The sequence below is a fragment of the Gymnoscopelus microlampas genome (assembly GCF_963454915.1).
Source record: "Gymnoscopelus microlampas genome assembly, chromosome: 15".
Taxonomy (NCBI): domain Eukaryota; kingdom Metazoa; phylum Chordata; class Actinopteri; order Myctophiformes; family Myctophidae; genus Gymnoscopelus; species Gymnoscopelus microlampas.
Genome location: NC_139952.1, coordinates 25228098 through 25247110, shown reverse-complemented (window position 1 = coordinate 25247110; position 19013 = coordinate 25228098). Strand labels below are relative to the sequence as shown.

Below are 19013 nucleotides of genomic sequence, written 5' to 3'. Positions count from 1 at the left end.
AACCTTGGGAATCTCAAAGCCAGATGATGTTGCACCCGCCTATATGCCAATGTGAAATTGAACATGCATACCAGTCCAATACAATGGTGTTTTCAACTGAGATTGATTGGATTTTGGTTCATTTAAACTGAACAATATAATCCAGGCACATGGTTTAGACACAATCAACATGGAAATGAAAACGGTAACAATAAAAGTGACAGTGAATACTGATAGTAACATTGGCAGCACAGAAAAAAAGTTTACAAATAAAAAGCAACAAAAAAGAGAGACAAATAAACTAATCATGAAGGGAGATGAGGAAATGAGAGGTATACGAAGGTTGGCAGTCAGATTGGCTCATGGGAGGTTTTTAAGATAGTCCAGGAAAGGTTGCCACACCCTGTAGCATTTCCTAAGCCCTTAAATCCGTTGAGTGGAATCCTCCAGTTAACACCTAATGTTTTCCCTCTACTCCAAATCTCTTTGCCGAAAATAGTTGGTCTTCAACTCACAACTTATAACCAAATTTATGATCCAAATAGGTAGTCAAATGTGTAGAATGAGAATCCCCCTATTTGTCTTTTAAGTCCTGTTCAATTTCACTTTATTTTGTTGTTTACACTTGTTTTTTCCTTCATAGCTGTCATTGTCTTATTGGCTGCTACTGTAGGATTAAACAACGTCTCCTCACCAGCAACCAGAGTTGAGAAAGCCGTCTGAGATCTGTGGATCTGTGGGCAAAACAAAGAAGGCATTTGGCCGAGCCAAAACAACCTCCCTCCTATTCAACTATTTCAAGTAATGATGATGCTGTTTCATAACCGACCCCCCCCCCCCCCCCACACACACACACACAGGATCCAGACCACACCCCTCAAAGCCACATTCACTGGCAGGCATTCAGTGGCTGTTGGCAAATCTAGAATAACTCTTACCCAATCGTATACCAAATGGATATCACTGAGACTGCTCTCTATGGGTCTAACAAATTACTTACTTGCTGACTCCCATTTAAGGAGGTATCAATCAGTCATTTACTAACTGGTTTGTCTTTTACTCCAAGCATATTTGCTAAGCATGACAAACAGAGAAGTATGTTGATAGATACCTGATGGCAAGACACGACTTGTCTGTCAGAGTCAGACATATTTCCCAGACCCTGAGGGAAGTCATCTTATGAGTCATCTATCTGGGGCTGAGGGGACATAAGGCTGAGGGAACATAGGCATGACCTCATCTAGGGAGCATTTCATTCTAAGGACACTGACAACTTTAGGACAGCCACCATCAGCAAGAAGACTGTTACAGCTGATACAGACACTAAATTATAATCACATTTATAAACATGTGTGACAACAACGTGATCTTTAACCAGAAGCTAACTGTGGGAGAATAATCAGGTCTGGATCATTACGGGTGATACAATACAATACAATACCATTTATTTCCTCTGTGCAATATCAGCCTTGTCTTGTAAGACACAAGGCATTAATTCATCTTGCATAAAGTCCTCCAGCAACAAACTGTTTCATGAAGGGAGCTGTTCCAACATGTTGCCATCAGGCTTAACTGGCTCTGGTAACATTAACATGTGTCTGTATGTTTGCACAATTCTACATCCAAACAAGAATAAACACTATAGGCTGCTCACGTTCACGCCCTGAGCACTATTCCGGACACCTGGTATTTGAATTGCAATCTGTGTGTTAGAAACGGACTGGGTTAAATGAAGGGTTCTGTAGATTTAACCACAGAGCTCTGAACCATAATACACCACTACATTATAGACATGCAGGTCAGGTGTTACTGTATGTCATCTGTCTGCGAATATGAGATACCCAGGTCTTATGTAGAGACGTAGAACACAGATTTAATTAAAATACTTCTAAATACTAAATGAATTCAAACCAGCTAAATCAAATTAATCCCAATCTATTTTGTCAACATGACAGCACATGTATAATCCTTGTTAAACAGTAACAACCGACTAAGAATGTGTGCTATCCTGAATTAAACATACTTACAGTTTGTATTTGAAACAATGCAATTCAATTTGAATCAATAACCTAGGGGGCACATATCAATAGAAAACAATAAAGGGCCATTGTTGAAAACCACACATGAGATGGGCTGATGAGGAGGAGGGATTACCAACAATATCGGAAAATGTTATTTCAGAGGAGGGCAATGCCACCAAGACCTATCGAGGAATCTAAGCGATTCAACAATGGTGTGGTCTGTGGTCCACCGTGTCAAATGATCTTAAATATAGAAGGACCAAAATCATTTCAAGTCACGAGTAGGTCGTTGGTGACCGTAACCAAGGCAGTCTCAGTGTGGAAGGCTGGGGAGATCACCTTCTGTATTTGATGGGAAGATGGGGATCAAGACCAGGTTTCTTTATAAAGGGCTGGGTTAGGCATGTTTAAATGTGGAGGGAATGTAACAAGAGGCTATTGAATTATTTAAAATGGAGGGGATAGTGGGACTAACTGTTTCAAAGACCTCTTAGGAGAGATGTGGGAATTGTGTCTAATTGGCAGGATGAGGATTTCATTTGGTGAGAGCCTAAACTGAGTGAATCTGGAATGTTGGGTGAAATTGAAATGCCAGCAGTGGTTGGTCTGATCTGAAGCCAACTGTTCTCTACTCTATTAAGGAAGAATTGGAGACAATCTTTGCATTTGCATATTTGCATTTTCAATCTTTACATCCATAGAACCATCAGAGTATGGTTTCCCACAGGGGATGGTTCTATGGATGGAATAGTTGAAATGGCTGAATTAATCTCTTTAACCACTTAATCCCTATACACTTCATTGGCCGGAGTCCCCCAGGAGTCTAATACTAGGTTCTAAACTAATACTGTTTTTGCTGAAAATAGCTGATCTACAGGATCTGCATCTTTATTTTTGCAAAATGTTTCAGCCCTGAATAGAAACACTGGTGTTCATGTAGTTAAACAGGGTCCTGGGGTGTTACTGTTATTTGTGATAATGTCAGAGTCATATAGTTCATCATATAGTTTGCATTGGTTCAGTTTTTTCTGTTTTCTGAAAAACCTTTTAAAAAATGACATAGGCCATTATTAGCAAGGTGACGATGTGCAACAATGTTTCAAATCTTATTTGTGACTCCAACAAACACACACGCCTGAACTCCAGATTGGAAGCCACTGTTCTAAATAAGGGTTTGTGTCATAACTGTTGTCTGTTTGTCACATGTGCATCATGTGTTCCTTCATACACAATGACAGCGCAGAAATGTCTCATCACATCCCACAACTTCCTAGAAACTTGCCTGTCATTAAAGGTGGTGTAAGTGATATTGTTTTGTTAAATTAAGTGTGAAATATAGCTCTATATTCCAATATCATTACTATACAGTGTTTGTTCAGTAACAAGTATCCAATCAGGAGAGAGATCTCATACAGAGCCAGGGAGACCCCTGGGTAACTAGGACAGTGGACCCCTGAGAACTCTGGACACCATTTTTTTAAAATATGTTTTTATTCTATATTTTATTTTATATTTGCATAAATCTTATAAATGGGGGGAGATATATATTTTTTGAATGACATCTAAGGCCTAATATTTCTACAATTGCTACAAAACCTGTGCTATCAATTTAGAGATAAACAAGAAGTTGAACGGTAAATTAGGTCTGATAATGTTCAAATCATGTATACTTTACATTATTTCCAAACATTTTCCAAAGCATAGCCTACATTTATTCTTTATTTTATACATTTTGGAAGAAATAGCCAATTTAACATTGAGGTGCCCACAATGTTTAGTTTCCCACTTGACCTGTAGTGTTAGGCCTATAGACTATGACAGGGGTCTTCAACAGTGGGTCCGGGACCCCTAGGGGGTCCTCAGCGTTACTACAGGGGGTCCGCCAAATCTTTGTGTGATTTTTTTTTTTTACCACTTGAACCCTACCATCCTTTTTCTGAGGAGAACTTTAGCCAAAAATAGCAGATCTACAAGCTCACAACGCCTCGCAGCACGAGGCGTTGTGAGCTTGTAGATCGGCTATTTTTTTGGCAAAGAGGTGTTTGGTGTAGAGGGAAAAAAGAGCAGACCAAGTAAACAAAAAAAGTTAAATCTGAAACACAATTTTATACAATATAGAGGGGGTCCCTGCTTCATCTCTCTCTCAGCTAGGGGGTCCTTTGCCTAAAAAGGTTGAAGACCCCTGCTATAGACTATGACATTGCTATATAGTCTATATCTATAGCAATGTGAATATAGAGCTTTACATATTAGCCAAAAAATATCACATTTGAAGTAAAATCCTCAGTGTTAATTTATCCTTTTATATCTGAAAGTGTATGTAAATGGAGTCAAATGACATAATATACAGAACTGTAGTAGGCTACATTTATACACTTTCAGATTTACAGTAAATTAATCTGAAGAAGGAAGGTCTTCTGTTTTTAGATCATTGATTCAACCAGTGGTGTAAAGTAACTAAGGAATTTTTACTTTACTCTTTCCAATTTTCAATACTTTTACTTCTACTCCACTACATCTCAGAGGCAAATATGATACTTTTACTCCACTACAATTATTTGAAAACTTTAAGTACTAGTTACTTTGTAGATTTTGATTATTATTATTATAGAACACACAGTACATTACCCACTTCAGCCCATGTACATTTCAGCCATTTAAAAACAGCCAATTTACAAGCTCACAATGCATCATATTATGACACATTGTGAGCTTGAAGATCTGCTATTTCAAAAGTGTGTTCATTTGAAAACTTGTGAAATAGGACATTCTAAACAATGAGTATACGTTTTTAGTACTTTAAGTACATTTTGATTCCAATACTTTTGTACTTTTGAATGCCGGACTTAATTGTAACAGAGTATTTTCTACATTGCAGCATTGGTACATTTACTCAAGTAAAACAAATGTTTTAGATCATTGATTCAACATGATTACACGCACCTGCCGAACAAATAGCCGGCAGCAAATAAAGGTGTGGACTTTTTTCCATTTTTCCCCCCCGAACTGAAGTGGTAGGCTATTGCATTGGATAACGGTGACGTCTCAGAGGATCATGTGAGATTATAAATAGTGGGACGGTGGAAAAGTTTTGCACAGTGCCATCAGAGTCTAACGGATCAGGCGCACACGCACACGCCAAGACTTAACGACTTCTGCAAACCCCCGTCACATTCTTCAACATGAACAGAATTATTCTCGGCGTTTTTGCAGCTGGATTCTGCTTCGCATTTGGTAAGAACAGAATACATGCGCTTATAGGCTTCCATGTTGGTTGGTAAGCTTCAACAAAGACTATACACTTTATTTTGTCTATTAGGCTAGAATAGCCTAGTTATCAGAATTGATCAAAACCAATCAATCTCGTTCTCTGTTGAGGCTGGCTACTCTACGGGAGTCATTTTTTACCCAGTTGTTTAATTTCCCGCATCCAGTTTTAAAGTAGCCTAAAATATGTGAATAACTATAACTATGCTAAAACTAGACAGAAAACATTTTCTCTAGACCATCTGGTTTCTTTGTAGAGTCTGTCAGATTCTTGTTTTATCATAGTTGCATGCATATCCCATTTATCTAGAGCCATCATAAAGAAGAGCCTTCTTTAGGCTATATTTGGGAGGGACCCAGGGCTGATCTGCAGATATCCAGTGTGAGTGGTTCTGTCAAGCAAATTGAAGTGACTTATTTTGCTTTAAATCATGAAACAATATGTATGCAATATTTGCAAGAAAGTGTGTGTGTGTGTGTGTGTGTGTGTGTGTGTGTGTGTGTGTGTGTGTGTGTGTGTGTGTGTGTGTGTGTGTGTGTGTGTGTGTGTGTGTGTGTGATACACACTTAACCTTTATTATAGGTTGGGTAAGGTGTCTTTTCATGAGGGGCTTAGAGCCAGAGCTGTTATTAAGAGCTGAATGTCTCATCCTGCCAGGCAGACATTGGATGAGAAATTTCTCATCTGCTTACAGCTGAGGCAAACACATTCAAAATCCAGCTCACTGTCAACAAGATGATGAGGTGACTGGAGGCCATTGTGAGGTGTATTCATCATTTTACTGTTTGGGGCATTGTAGTTCAGGAGGCATTCTGGACATTGTTGTCACTTTTGCCTCCAAATTAGATTTGTTGGACAGTTATTCATGAGTGGAGAATGAGTCTCACATACAGGTGATCACAGTTTGAGGTTTTGTTCCTATTTGGGATGCTCTTTAGTGGTTTACAATGTCTTTACTTAATCCACTTCATTCCATGTGGAACATAAGGCTGTGACATTCAATCTGTTTCCGTACCGTCCCTATCCCGTGTAGCACGTTGTGCCTTGCCCCATGTTAGGTTTGCCATCTGAGGTCACACAGTTCTCTGCCAGGTTGGTTTTGGCCTCCCTTGTTGCAGGTGAGGGCCATCAGAAGGGTAGCTACTTTAGGAACGCAGTCCTGGAAACAATATGTTTCCATAGCGGCCATAGCTGAATGGTTAGTGAACCCGCCTAGGGAGCCAGAGGCCCTGGTTGCCCCAGGTTCAATTCCAGGCCAGGTCAGCATATGTGTCGATGAAATGAAATGTGTCCCTGAGCAAGACTCTTAACCCCTAATTGCTCACAGGTTCTCATTGGAAACAAGACCGCAAGGACTTTCATGAACAACCTGTTAAAAGGAATTATCCTATTATGGACCATTCCATTTCAGAGCCATCCTGTCGATGTTTAATTTGCAGCACCACATTATGGCAGTTTGTCTTTTTTGTATAGGTCCAGTTTCCAAAGTAAGGATATATAAAGTTAGCCTGGAATCCAGACTGATTTGCTCCGTTCGGCTGACTTTTTTTTCTCACTTTGCTTCTCAGTCTGGCCAGGGTCCTATTTGACTCGTATTTCCAAACATCACCAATAACCCTATAAAGTTATTGGCTTCCAAATTGAATAGCTAATGGTGGCTGTTGGGAGTCATACGAAGATGTTCCTGTTGTAATTTAACTCTGACCCTTACGGTTCCAGGATTTTGTGTTTTTGGCCCACATCCAAATAAGTATCAGAATGATGTGTTCAATAAACACTCCCTCACCCTGATAATATTTACCTTCTGCTGATGTTATTATGGTTAGGCGTGTTTAAAGAGTGCTCTAATACCTCTATTTGCCCTTTGAACATGACTGTGATGAATTGGATATGTGTGTTGTTGGGATAGATGAGCTGCAGTTTGCAATGGGCGTCTCTGAGGCTGACACTTAAGACTGTGTGCTCCAGGTGATTAATAAGATGGGTGGGACGTCCTGGTACTGCTTGGTAAATTATATGTTATGTACTCTTGTGATGTGGGTATGAATCCGACTGCTGGCTGGTAATGCTGGTCCTCAACCTGGTTCTTTATAATCTCTTCACTGTGTAGTTTACAGTCACATATGATCTAAACAACCTGAGAGGCATATGATCAAAGTGCTGTGTCCACCATGTGCTTCTTGCATTTGTGTAGGTTATTCTATTGAAATATCGCTATTGTCGTTAAACCACGTAACAGCTTAACTAGAAAGAGGCGCTCTAGGAAGCCCATATTTCCACCAGGCCAGGTAGCCTACCCAGGGCTTTGTAAATTGTTCGTTGCAGCTGTCTGGACCCAAGGTTTCCTTGGGCCAAGGAAGCTGCAGGGGAAAATAGCTTACAAGTGAAAGCACGTTTGGACACTAGTTTTGGATGCCAATTATAGGCAAACTTGTGGAGTATCAAAATGCAGTTTGATGCTCATTGTAACATGACTCCTGGGTATCCTGGAACTCCATGTGTACCTAATTTGGTGAAGATTAAAAAAATCTATATATGTTTGAGCAAGACATTTGTCACATTCGTGGCACCCTTTATGGGTGTAAGTGAAATGGCCTCTGGCTTTGAATTGTGTGGAGGCCCCTCAATACATGATTACAATGTGTTTTTGTAAAATAGGCCCGCTCCTGCAAACCCATTATTAGCCAGTCTGTATGGAATGTGGATGAAGTAGGCCTATGTATGAGCTAGTGTGTAGTGATTTGTGTGAGTTTTGTAGTTGTAGCATTGTGTGTTTTACAAAATGGATTTTTTGCAATATACTAGAATAACTAGTTGGTGGAAATAGGTGTGGCCTAAATGGGGAGTAGCATCATGATTCAAGGAATCCAGAGATAAATACATTTTTGATTGTATGACCTATGGTTCAAGAGTTATAGCTCAAAATGTAAAGCGGTCTGGAATGGCGCCACCATGAGGCCGATTTAGAAAAGTGTGGGGCGGAGTGCCTTCCTTGACCTACTGCAGTGTGCATGAAAAGTTTGGAGCTGAATGATCCAGTGGTTTCTGAGATTACACACACACACACACACACACACACACACACACACACACACACACACACACACACACACACACACACACACACACACACACATACACACATACACACATACATACATACATACATACAAAAACATAATCTTTGTCCCTGGCATTCAGCCTGGCGTAAGATAAGACCACAGACCATGACTTGTTTCTTCAGGTTACAGATTATGAAATAATAGGAAGCTGACTTTCTTTAACCTGAGCTCTATTTTCTTTGTCCTTCTACTGTAGTCGGGAGTTGTTGGACTATGTTTCCCTCGGGTGGCTAGACAACATGGGGGGTACTGTTTCAGTAGAGAAAGAAAAGTGTGTTTTACCTGTCGATTTAAATCCCTCCCTAGAGTACTTGATTTACATCAGAGCTGTGTTATCCAATTACATTTTCCTGCTATGATGTGTGTCAGTGTGTACAGCATGGTGTACAGTTCAGTTGTCATTGTTCTCTTCTCTCATGGGAGCATCAGGGCTGAGGCGTATAGTATTTTACTGCTGAAGGGTTTCTGTTGTTTCTTATTTTGGATTCTGTTCTTAAGTTCTTTTAAGTGTTCTGGTGGTGTAAAAACTGTATTTCGCAACATTAGGCATAGTTTCAAAAACGCACAGCAGAAGTCTCACAACGCACAACTGCCAGTCAAAGTGACTGCTCTCACTGATTGGACGGATGGGAGAACCAATAAAATTAAATGCTGCCCTCAAAAGGCATTCCAATGAATATAAGTCACATCTGCATAAAATTAACAGACCATAATCTGCAATGTCAGTGGGCAGACAGCAGGGGGCAGAAGATCACTGGGGCTAATGGTGAAAAAACAATACAGACCTGTGCCACCTGTGTATGTCTTTTAATCCATTTAATAATACCTTTTCCCCTTTGAAATAGTTATCCAGTTGGATATCACTTGTTCACCATAATATTACATATTGTTAAGTCTGTTTTACACCTAATGGAATTTCTAGTATATTTCACTGTAGTTATTTTGGATTTGTAAGCTCTGGAGACACTTTCAAATGTCATCTGTCAATATTGTTTACTATTGCAAGTTAAGGAATATACATGTATACCTGATAAGATGCTATCAGTGATGGTGTTGTGCAGAATTTTTTGAAGTCTATTATTAAGAGCTGAATGCCATGGCTCATCCTGCCACACATTAGATGAGAAATTCCTCATCTGGTTACAGCTGAGGCAACATCCAAACTCCAGTTCCCCATTAACCACTTACGCCCATATACTTAGGGTACGAATAAGCAAGTGGCTGATTTACAAGCTCACAATGTGAGAATTGCGGATCTACAAGCTCACAGCAAGGTGAGTTGTGAGCTTGTAGATGGCTATTTTTTTAAATGTTCACAATTTTTACATAAAGTACATTGTAAAGTATACATAAATAATAGTTACTGTGTGTTCCAAGGTGATAGATAGGCTAATGATGGCTGTGTTGTACAATGTTGTTCTGTTCGTTCAGCACCATAAGGGACACAGTAAAATTAGGTGTGTTAATTTAACACTGACCCTTAAACCGGTCAATTTCTACTGCAGAGAGGATGTATTTTTGGCCTACATCCAAAAAGTATAAGAGAGATTTGCTCAATAAACCCCCTCGCCCTGGGAATATTTAACTGCTGCTGATGTTATTATCATTAGCTGTATTTGAAGAGTGCTTTCATCACTCCACTCACCCAGAGAAAATAAAGGCTGCATATATCATAACAATATTATATAATCCCTTCCTTGGTTGTCAGTAGTTTTAATGAATGAATGGACATTAATGTACTGTCCCATTTCTTAATCGGATACTTGTGGATACTCTTTTAAATTTCATCTGTCAACAAACATTGTTTACTACTGAAAGTCAAAGTATTCCAGCTGAGATGCTATAGTGAAAGGTGTGGTGTAGAATGTGTACATGGACGTGAGACCAAGCATGTTTGTTTTCTTCTAATTTATCTAAAGAGGTGGTGTGTTCTATCGTGTTACGCTATATACGTAGTGTGACCGGCAGAAGATTTTCGCAACCAAGCGTAGCCCTCTACTGACCATTTCGTATTAGCGTATTTCCACGACCACGTGCATGTCGTGCAGGGAATGATCCCTCCGAAAAAAAACTAGAACACCACTGATTTAAAGTAATGATGTTACATCCTGATGCATTATGGGTGTTTCTTGTCATCGAGAAGAAACGCTGGACAAAGTCAGAGTAGAAACCAGACCAGGATTTAAGGTACAAAGGTTTCCCAAAACATTTGGTAATTATAACCGATGTTAAAGGCTCTTAAAATATAGTAATTTAGTTTTAGAGACTGAACACATTTCTTAGTATGTCAGGGTGGCCTATAGCAGACAGACACAGGCGATCTGGTAGCTGCAATGTCATAGGTTTGATTCAGGCAACAATAACACTACTTGGTTAATTCAAAGTAGGACTGAACTACAGTCTGTCTCTTGCATGCATGTTGGCTCATCACTCCACCCCTAATGGAGAGTAGGCCTATCATTATGTAAAACTAGGACTATTTGGTGCCGGCTTACTCTGGGTCACGCATGTCGTGGACGGTGCAAGTCGGAAATATATGGTCATCATGCATATTATGATGACTTCCTCTCTCCTACTTCCCATACTGTACCTTTTGTTCTCACCCACTTTTCTTTGAATTTGATAAAGATGCCTTCCTTTTCCTCCTCCATCCAAACATTACTGCCATTCTTCTATCACATTCTTCCATATTATGGCTTTTGCCAAATTTCTGTTCCATTGCATACGCTGTCACCTACAGTATAACGTTAAGTTAAAGGAGTAGTTCACCCAAAACATGACTTATTTCCATCAATTACACACCCCATGAAGCCATGAATTCATGGGAATTCACTTAAGACTCCACCGGTCATCAAATTATTGGCTTAGGAATGCGACAAAAACAAAAAAATCTCCATGACTTCAAGGCTTCATGGGGTGTGTAATTGATAGAAAATACGTATATTTTTGGGGGTGAACTACTCCTTAAGTCTTGTATATTAAGACTTGTACTGGCTAAGCGGCACAAACGTGACGTGACGCAAATCCGTGAAGCCGGCGGTTTGGGTCGGCTAATCAAGGAAGCCGATGCATACAATCTCCCGACAATACGAATAATTTGTGTGTTCTCAGACCCACGGTCAGACAGATAATGCACACCTCGAGGGAGACACACACACACACCAAGTTTCGGACCTTTCCGAGTTCAGGGTGCGTTCGGAAATGCGCACCGAGAGCGTGGCTAGTGCGCTCAGTGCTATATATCCGAACGCACCCATTGTTTCGATGTCATTGGTTGGTTTCTGTTGTGCTGTTTATTTGCAAGCCAACTCATTTACACACTATTCAAAAGCATGCAAACAAGCATGCTTTTGAATAGCTGTTCACTAGAAGTCTATTGACTTCTAATGATACACTGAGGAGGAAAAACAAACGAGGAAGGAGGATGTACGCCATATGCAATTCTTTACATGACTGTGTGAGAGTGGCATCTTTCAACGAGACCACACGTTAAACCTCTAACCTTGTTGTAACTGCTCAAACAATAACTGTAGTACATAGCTCAACATCATCTCTTACACACACACACACACACACACACACACACACACACACACACACACACACACACACACACACACACACACACCTGGAAGTCAATACACTGAGGAGGAAAAACAAACGAGGGAGGAGGATGCATATGCAATTCTTTACACTGTGTGAGTGTGGCATTTTTCAACAAACTACACGTTAAACCTCTAACCTTGTAGTCTGCTCAAACAATTACTGTAGCACGTAATTAATGTAGCTCAACATCGGGAATGTACACAGTTATCAGTCTGGTTCTTGGGCCAGTAATAATCTCTTGTAGGATGCATGCATGGGACACGCAAACCTTACAAATTGTCCCTTTCTGTCAAATGTAAATAATAATCATCACATACAAAGTGAAGTTGCTGCAGTCTGCATTACAGACACTGTATAGTTATGTCATGGGGATGTCAGTCTGCTCCCAGAGGTACTAGTGCTGGTAGCCAGAGGCTATGTCTCGCAATCAAGGCAGACAACTAACACCAATGACGCGTTGGTGCATTTCTGCTGTGTTAAATAAATAAAGCACGGTACTGTACTGTACATAAATGAACACCATTACAGTCTTTGTGCTCTTTTGAAAGTTTCACAGTCAACGCACTTTTTCTGCCTCAGAGTCACTGTACCAAACCGTCACTTAACACTTAGCTGCGTGAATGAGCTTTCATCCTAGGAATGCAGCTGAGTGTCTGGGGAAACTCCCGTGTGTGTGTGTGTGTGTGTGTGTGTGTGTGTGTGTGTGTGTGTGTGTGTGTGTGTGTGTGTGTGTGTGTGTGTGTGTGTGTGTGTGTGTGTGTGTGTGTGTGTGTGTGTGTGTGTGTGTGTGTGTGTGTGTGTGTGTGTGTGTGTGTGTGTGTGTGTGTGTGTGTGTGTGTGTGTGTACACACTTGTTCATGAAAGAATAGCATGGCGAACCGGTTGTTGCAGAAGCAAATGTCATGTGATGTGACCCATAATACAATTGTCCCAATTGTCTACACTGTAGACAATACACACGTTTTGCTGTTTTCACTGCAATGTGTACAGTATATACAGTGCTGCAGTACGTACTATATAGTGCTACAGTATGTAAAATACTATAGTATACTGTACATTGAACACAGCTGTATATGAAGTTACTTTAGTGCTTTTGATTAGCAGTGCCATGCCCTTCGCTGCGCAACACCATTGTACAATAAAAGTATAATAAAGCAAGGCTTATATTAAGCGGTTAACTCAGAAAGGCAAAACAACAGTACAGCATGTGCATGTCCAGGAGTTCAACCAAAGGCCAAAGGCATTGCATACAGAACATTTCTTCATCATTTCAGTCCAGAAGTTCAGCCGTAAAGAGCCAAAGGCATTGCATACAGAACATTACTTCATCATTTCAATCAACGAATTAGAAATGTGCCATCACTCATCTTTGACGTGTGTGTGTGTGTGTGTGTGTGTGTGTGTGTGTGTGTGTGTGTGTGTGTGTGTGTGTGTGTGTGTGTGTGTGTGTGTGTGTGTGTGTGTGTGTGTGTGTGTGTGTGTGTGTGTGTGTGTGTGTGTGTGTGTGTGTGTGTGTGTGTGTGTGTGTGTGCGTGCGTGCGTGCGTGCGTGCGTGCGGGCCACTGTCTTTTGTAACCGGAGACAGTAATCCTTGGAGACAATTAGCTTGAGCCCGGGTGTGACCGAAACTGGTGCTGCAAGCCAGGTGTGGAAACTGGTAAATCACATGATGGTGTACGTCAGTGGGGTCCAGGAACCCTCAGGGTTCCTTGAGGGGTTTCAAAATGGATCCTTACAGGACTGTAACTCTCAGTTATGGGCTCCTTGAAATTAAAACGTTTGTGGTGTACGTATAGTATATGTACGTTGATTGGAATTTGGTTCCAATGTCTTGTATTATGCTGTTTTATTTTTTCTTTTCTTTTTAACTTAATTTTACATGTATCTTTCATACTCTTTATAATTGAAGTTGAGCAGAAAAAGACAAATGACTACATAGGTAATATTTGATTAATGCTTCCTATATTAATTTGAATCACATTGGACAAACCAGATACATCAAGTGTTGTAGCCAAGCAGGAAGCTTGTGGCCTGAAAAATTAAGCCAATGCGGAAGTAATCCCTCAAGACAGATTCTAGACATTTTTCATTGTGATTGACAAGGCACCACCATAGACTACCGCTGCGAGGCGGACCAATGTGAATGTCTCCCCAGCGCAACCCTCTCATTCATATGGTCAACTCTGGTTACATAGTGATGATGACATCATCCTATATCCAACATTTTCTGAGCACAGGGGTTCTCTACAAACCAATGGGTGACGCCATAGTCTATAGACGCTATAGTCTGGTTTTAACACACCTGTCCTAACAGTAGAATAGCATTTTTACTAGTGGTGTAAAATGAAATGCATTGCATTGTGGTTGTGTCTCATGAATGTTGTAAATGAGGCATTCGGGTGGGGCTGGGGTAAAGTACCTGTCGCCCACTGCGCGTTATGCTAGTATTTCGAATCCATGGCAGTGCATCCAGCTTGGTCAAGCGTCTATATGAATTGGCCGTGTTCAGGGGATGGAAGCCGGGCAGGGAGGGTGTTCTTTATCTCTGCACTAGTGACTCCTACGGGCCAAGGCGCAGCACCTGTCAGCCAGGCATGTTGAACGGGAGGAGGATGACAGAGGCCCTACGTCCTCCCGGTGGGGGCTCCTCACTGGCAGGTGTGCCAGTAGGGTGCTCAACAGTAGTGGCAAGCCACAGAAATATGTTGGGAGAATTAATTGGCATAACGACTAAATTACTAAATTACGATTAAGTTACTGGTTCACAAATTCAATGAAGAACATTTGGTGGGAGACAGATTGGAATGGCCTGTTACTACTTTGTGCTCTTTTATGTTTCTGACACTACCCCAAAACATTTCCATGACAATACCAGTCATTGGATACTCTGATCACACAGGCACAGAACTTGAAGGACCAGTTTCTAACTTTAATCCTGCTACAGTTTTAGGTGTGTGTTCGCATACACACAGAGAGAGATGACACATTTGCCCCCAAGGTTTAAGCCTGCGTTATACTTGGTTATGCATGGGAGTCGCACTCCGAAAAATTGCAGTGTAGATCTTGTAGCTTGTAGATCTTGTAGATCAGTGTGCAACACCCACGCACAACTAGTCATAAATGAGGCTTTAGCGTCACTTTGGGATTTTTCAGGCATTCGTCAAACTGGTTGAATCCCCACACAAAGAGCAGTTTGGCAAGTCCCCCACAGGTTGCTTCAGGAATAAAATAAAATAAATCATATGGGACTGGGAAGTGACATGGCTGACCGGGGTGTAGTCCTGTTATTGTCTCGTTTTGTAAATAGCTTTGAGCTTTGTTAATACAACTCCTGTGTTTGAGAGACAAACAAAGTAGTCTGCTCTCCACTGCCTGTGTCATTACTCCACACTCAATATCAGATGAACTTTATGTAACCCATCACTGGACCCGAGTAAACAGCTATCCTAGGTCAACCCTTTGTCCAAACAAGTCACTCTGGCAACAAGCCATCACCACAAATATTTGTGTGACAAATGATGGCATGATGTGTACTGCATCACACAGACACAAAACATGTTGATTTGTCAGCATAATTACTTGAAGCTCATTGTTCTTCATCTTCTTAACAACAACACTTTGTCCTTGTCTTTGTGTGTCTCACAGTACATGCATTGGAGTGCTACAATTGTGAAATTGGTATTGGGGACCTCTGCATCACCACAAAGAAGACATGTGGAACTGGTGAATTATGCTACAGCGGAAGTGGAAAAGCAAGTAAGTCTCTGAGACAATAACCTGTTCGGCCTGACGGCCATCATCAAGCAGTGAAGCCCAATTTACAGTATGCTCCTTCGCATGATGGTGTCCATCGCCAAAAAAACGCTTACCTACAAGGTCAGAACACAACGCGTTGTGAGCCTGTAGGTCTGCTATTTACGGCAGCCGATGCCGTAGTGCAAGTAAGCATGAATGGGCCTTAAAGGGATAGTTCACCCCCAAAATGACTAGTCGATTAGTCACCCCATGCCATGGAGATTTGAATTCATGGATATTCTTTTGTTTTTGTCGCATTCCTAAGCCAATAATTCGGTTCCGGTAAGAGACACAAAGAGTCTCCTTTGTGTCGCCTACCGGAACCGCTGCCTACCGGTTCGCTGGCCATTGAATTATTGGCTTGGGAATGCGACAAAAAACAAAAAATATCCATGAATTCAAATTTCCATGGGATAACTAATCGATAGAAAAATACGTTTATTCAGAGGTTTTATTCCACAAATGACTCAATAATACATAATCATTTCTAATGAGATATTATTTTCAACAGCAGAGGCCTGTGGATTGACTAATTTCTTTTCCTAAATGTCAGATTTATTGTATCAACGTAATTGTTGATGAATTGATTGAATACTTCATTCTTTCCATTGTGGTTCTGCTGTTAGTTATAGTGATTTATACTGTATAGCTGATGCTCTCTACCGCCCATGTGTTGCACAACTGGTAAAACCCAGTTTCATTGCACCAAATCTTCCCCATACATAATACTGTATATATGCAAGCCAATGGTAACATGTATTATTATTTAAATTTCTTCCCACTTCATGTATGAAATTAAATACAGTAAGCATAATGCTAAAAGTCTATTGTGGTTAACATAAAGGTTCACGAAAATGCAATAGATTTTGACTTTAGTTCACCCATTTTTAACTATATTATCGCCTCCTTTCTGTGTCTAGAGTCAGCCAAGTGATGAACATTCAATAATTGTATTTGTACTGTTAATTTATACTATTAATATTGTGTATTATATTTTTTGTGTGTGTGCACCTTCAACCTGGCTTCCCCATTTTGGGCATGCCATTATAGGCATGCCCATTGCTATTTTCGTATAGTATAAAATGGGGCTTAAGTGGATGTTTATTTACTGTTCATCTCGCTCCACAGTTGGAGATCTTGTGACCATCACGAGGAAGGGGTGTCTAGCAGAGGATAAATGCAACAAGACAGAGACGGTGCACTTGCCTGGCACCAACTCCTCTAAGGTCTACGAGATGACCAAGACATGCTGTGCCACTGACCTGTGTAATGCAGCCAGCAGACTGCCCACAGTCACTGTGCTTCCACTGACCCTGGCCACACTCACCACCATTGTCATGGCCAAGATCCTTGTGTGAGGAAATGTAGATGTGTGCGTACACACACACACACACACACACACACACACACACACACACACACACACACACACACACACACACACACACACACACACACACACACACACACACACACACACACACACACACACACACACACACACACACACACACACACACACACACACACACACACACAGAGATGTACTTCAAAGCTGTCCTTGTTGTTTTCTATGTACACACACACCCAGATGTACTTCAAATATGTCCTCATTGTATTCTATGTACATTACGTCATTCAAGCACAGTCATTGCTTGGTCTCTGTCAACTCACAGGTTCCTTTTTTTCCAGGAAGAATTGTTATACGATTAATTAAAATGTCCCGTTTCGGTCTTCAGCTCTTGATTTATGACACAGATGGAAGGTGCTGTGACTTGACGTCACAACCATTTTAGACGCAGAACTTCACATTAATCATTGTTATTAAGTCAGTCAGAGAATCTGTACATAACTACAATTAAGACCGAGATTCATCTCTCTCACACACACACACACACACACACACACACACACACACACACACACACACACACACACACACACACACACACACACACACACACACACACACACACTTCCCTCAAAATTGTGTTTAATTTGAATAAGCAACAAATTGTTAATTTATGTCCAAACCTTTAGATGCCAGTAGCTGATATATTTCAATTCAGGAGGTCGATAATAAATAATTTATATTTATAGTGATGAGTTAGTGCCAGAAGTACAACAGGTTTTGCTTATGATTTGTGTGTGTGCCATTATCTACATATATGCCATAAGGAAGCCCTACTGCTGGGCCAAAAATCCACTCTGTGCATTAATTAAAAGCTATGGGATAATGCTTGTATTTATCGTGCTATTAGAATGTAAATGTAGAAATTGGGTGATTCAATATGTGTTGATCGTGTTCGTATCTGCTGTTATTCTGCTTGAGGTTACATCAGTGGGAAATTTGCTGAAAGAATCTTGTTTGTCAAGGAAGTTCCCTGTGCCAGAATGAAATAGACTTTGATCATAAGTTGCATGACCAGTTTGGCACAAGGAAACGCATAGCCACTGTGTGATGGTTGAATTGGTTTAATTTGGTTATCTTGAGAATTGTATGCACTTAATAAATTGTTCTAAGTACATTTTAAGAATTGCAAAGTGTCCTTTCTTTACTTTCTGTGTCCTTCACATCACTGTTGTGATTTTTTTGTTGTTGAAGACTTTGGCTAAACTGACACAGTTAAATGGTGTGGGAGATAGGCACCGGTAGCCAAAGTGATCTTAGATAAGATACACACTAACAAACATACTATCTAGGTAGGAAAACGGCATGCAATATTTACATCCATATTTACATTCCCATGCCTTTAGTCACTGGAGATGCAGGTGGACAGTTGCAAATGCCAACAAGTACAGTATGATCCTGTTAGTTATAGTGCAAGCCAAGCAGCTGTGGCTTTGGAAGAGAGATGGCAACCCCCTGTAAGTATGGGTTCATGTCTTCAGTTTTCCCCCCTACACAACTCTCCAGTAGTCAGTAGCCAGTAGTAACCCATTCAAGGCCCTGAGATGTGTGTTTTTAAAATAAAATGATACAAATCTGCTTCCTTTTCTGTCAGACAACGTGTGTTTGAGACAATATTTTGATCTGAATCAGCTTTATTGTCACATCACAGGTTTACAGGTGTAAAGAAACTGGTGAAATAAAAACAAATGTGAGAGTGCGCTCAATCATTTGCAGTGAGAAGAGAGGGGACAGAGGTAGAGTCAGAGCAGGTGAGCTAATGGGAAAAAAACACAGGGTAGAAACAGTTGAAACTAGAAAATGTGCTCCTC

General features: G+C 40.6%; 1 protein-coding gene across 1 annotated transcript; it reads left to right on the top strand.

Moving 5' to 3' along the window:
• The first annotated feature begins 5077 nt into the window (after positions 1–5077).
• On the top strand, positions 5078–17767 carry LOC311062245 (prostate stem cell antigen-like). The gene is made up of 3 exons (XM_084081124.1): positions 5078–5234; positions 15642–15752; positions 16920–17767. The coding sequence occupies exons 1-3, from the start codon at positions 5183–5185 to the stop codon at positions 17147–17149; spliced, it is 393 nt and encodes a 130-aa protein (XP_083937250.1). The 5' UTR covers positions 5078–5182; the 3' UTR covers positions 17150–17767.
• The last annotated feature ends 1246 nt before the right edge of the window (positions 17768–19013 follow it).

What these genes read in the sequence shown, in the direction of transcription:
- LOC311062245 (XM_084081124.1), top strand. Translation starts at nt 5,183, where the DNA reads ATGAACAGAATTATTCTCGGCGTTTTTGCAGCTGGATTCTGCTTCGCA. An exon ending in TGGATTCTGCTTCGCATTTG is followed by an intron (nt 5,235 to 15,641) that starts GTAAGAACAGAA and finishes TGTGTCTCACAG; the next exon opens with TACATGCATTGGAGTGCTAC. An exon ending in CAGCGGAAGTGGAAAAGCAA is followed by an intron (nt 15,753 to 16,919) that starts GTAAGTCTCTGA and finishes CTCGCTCCACAG; the next exon opens with TTGGAGATCTTGTGACCATC.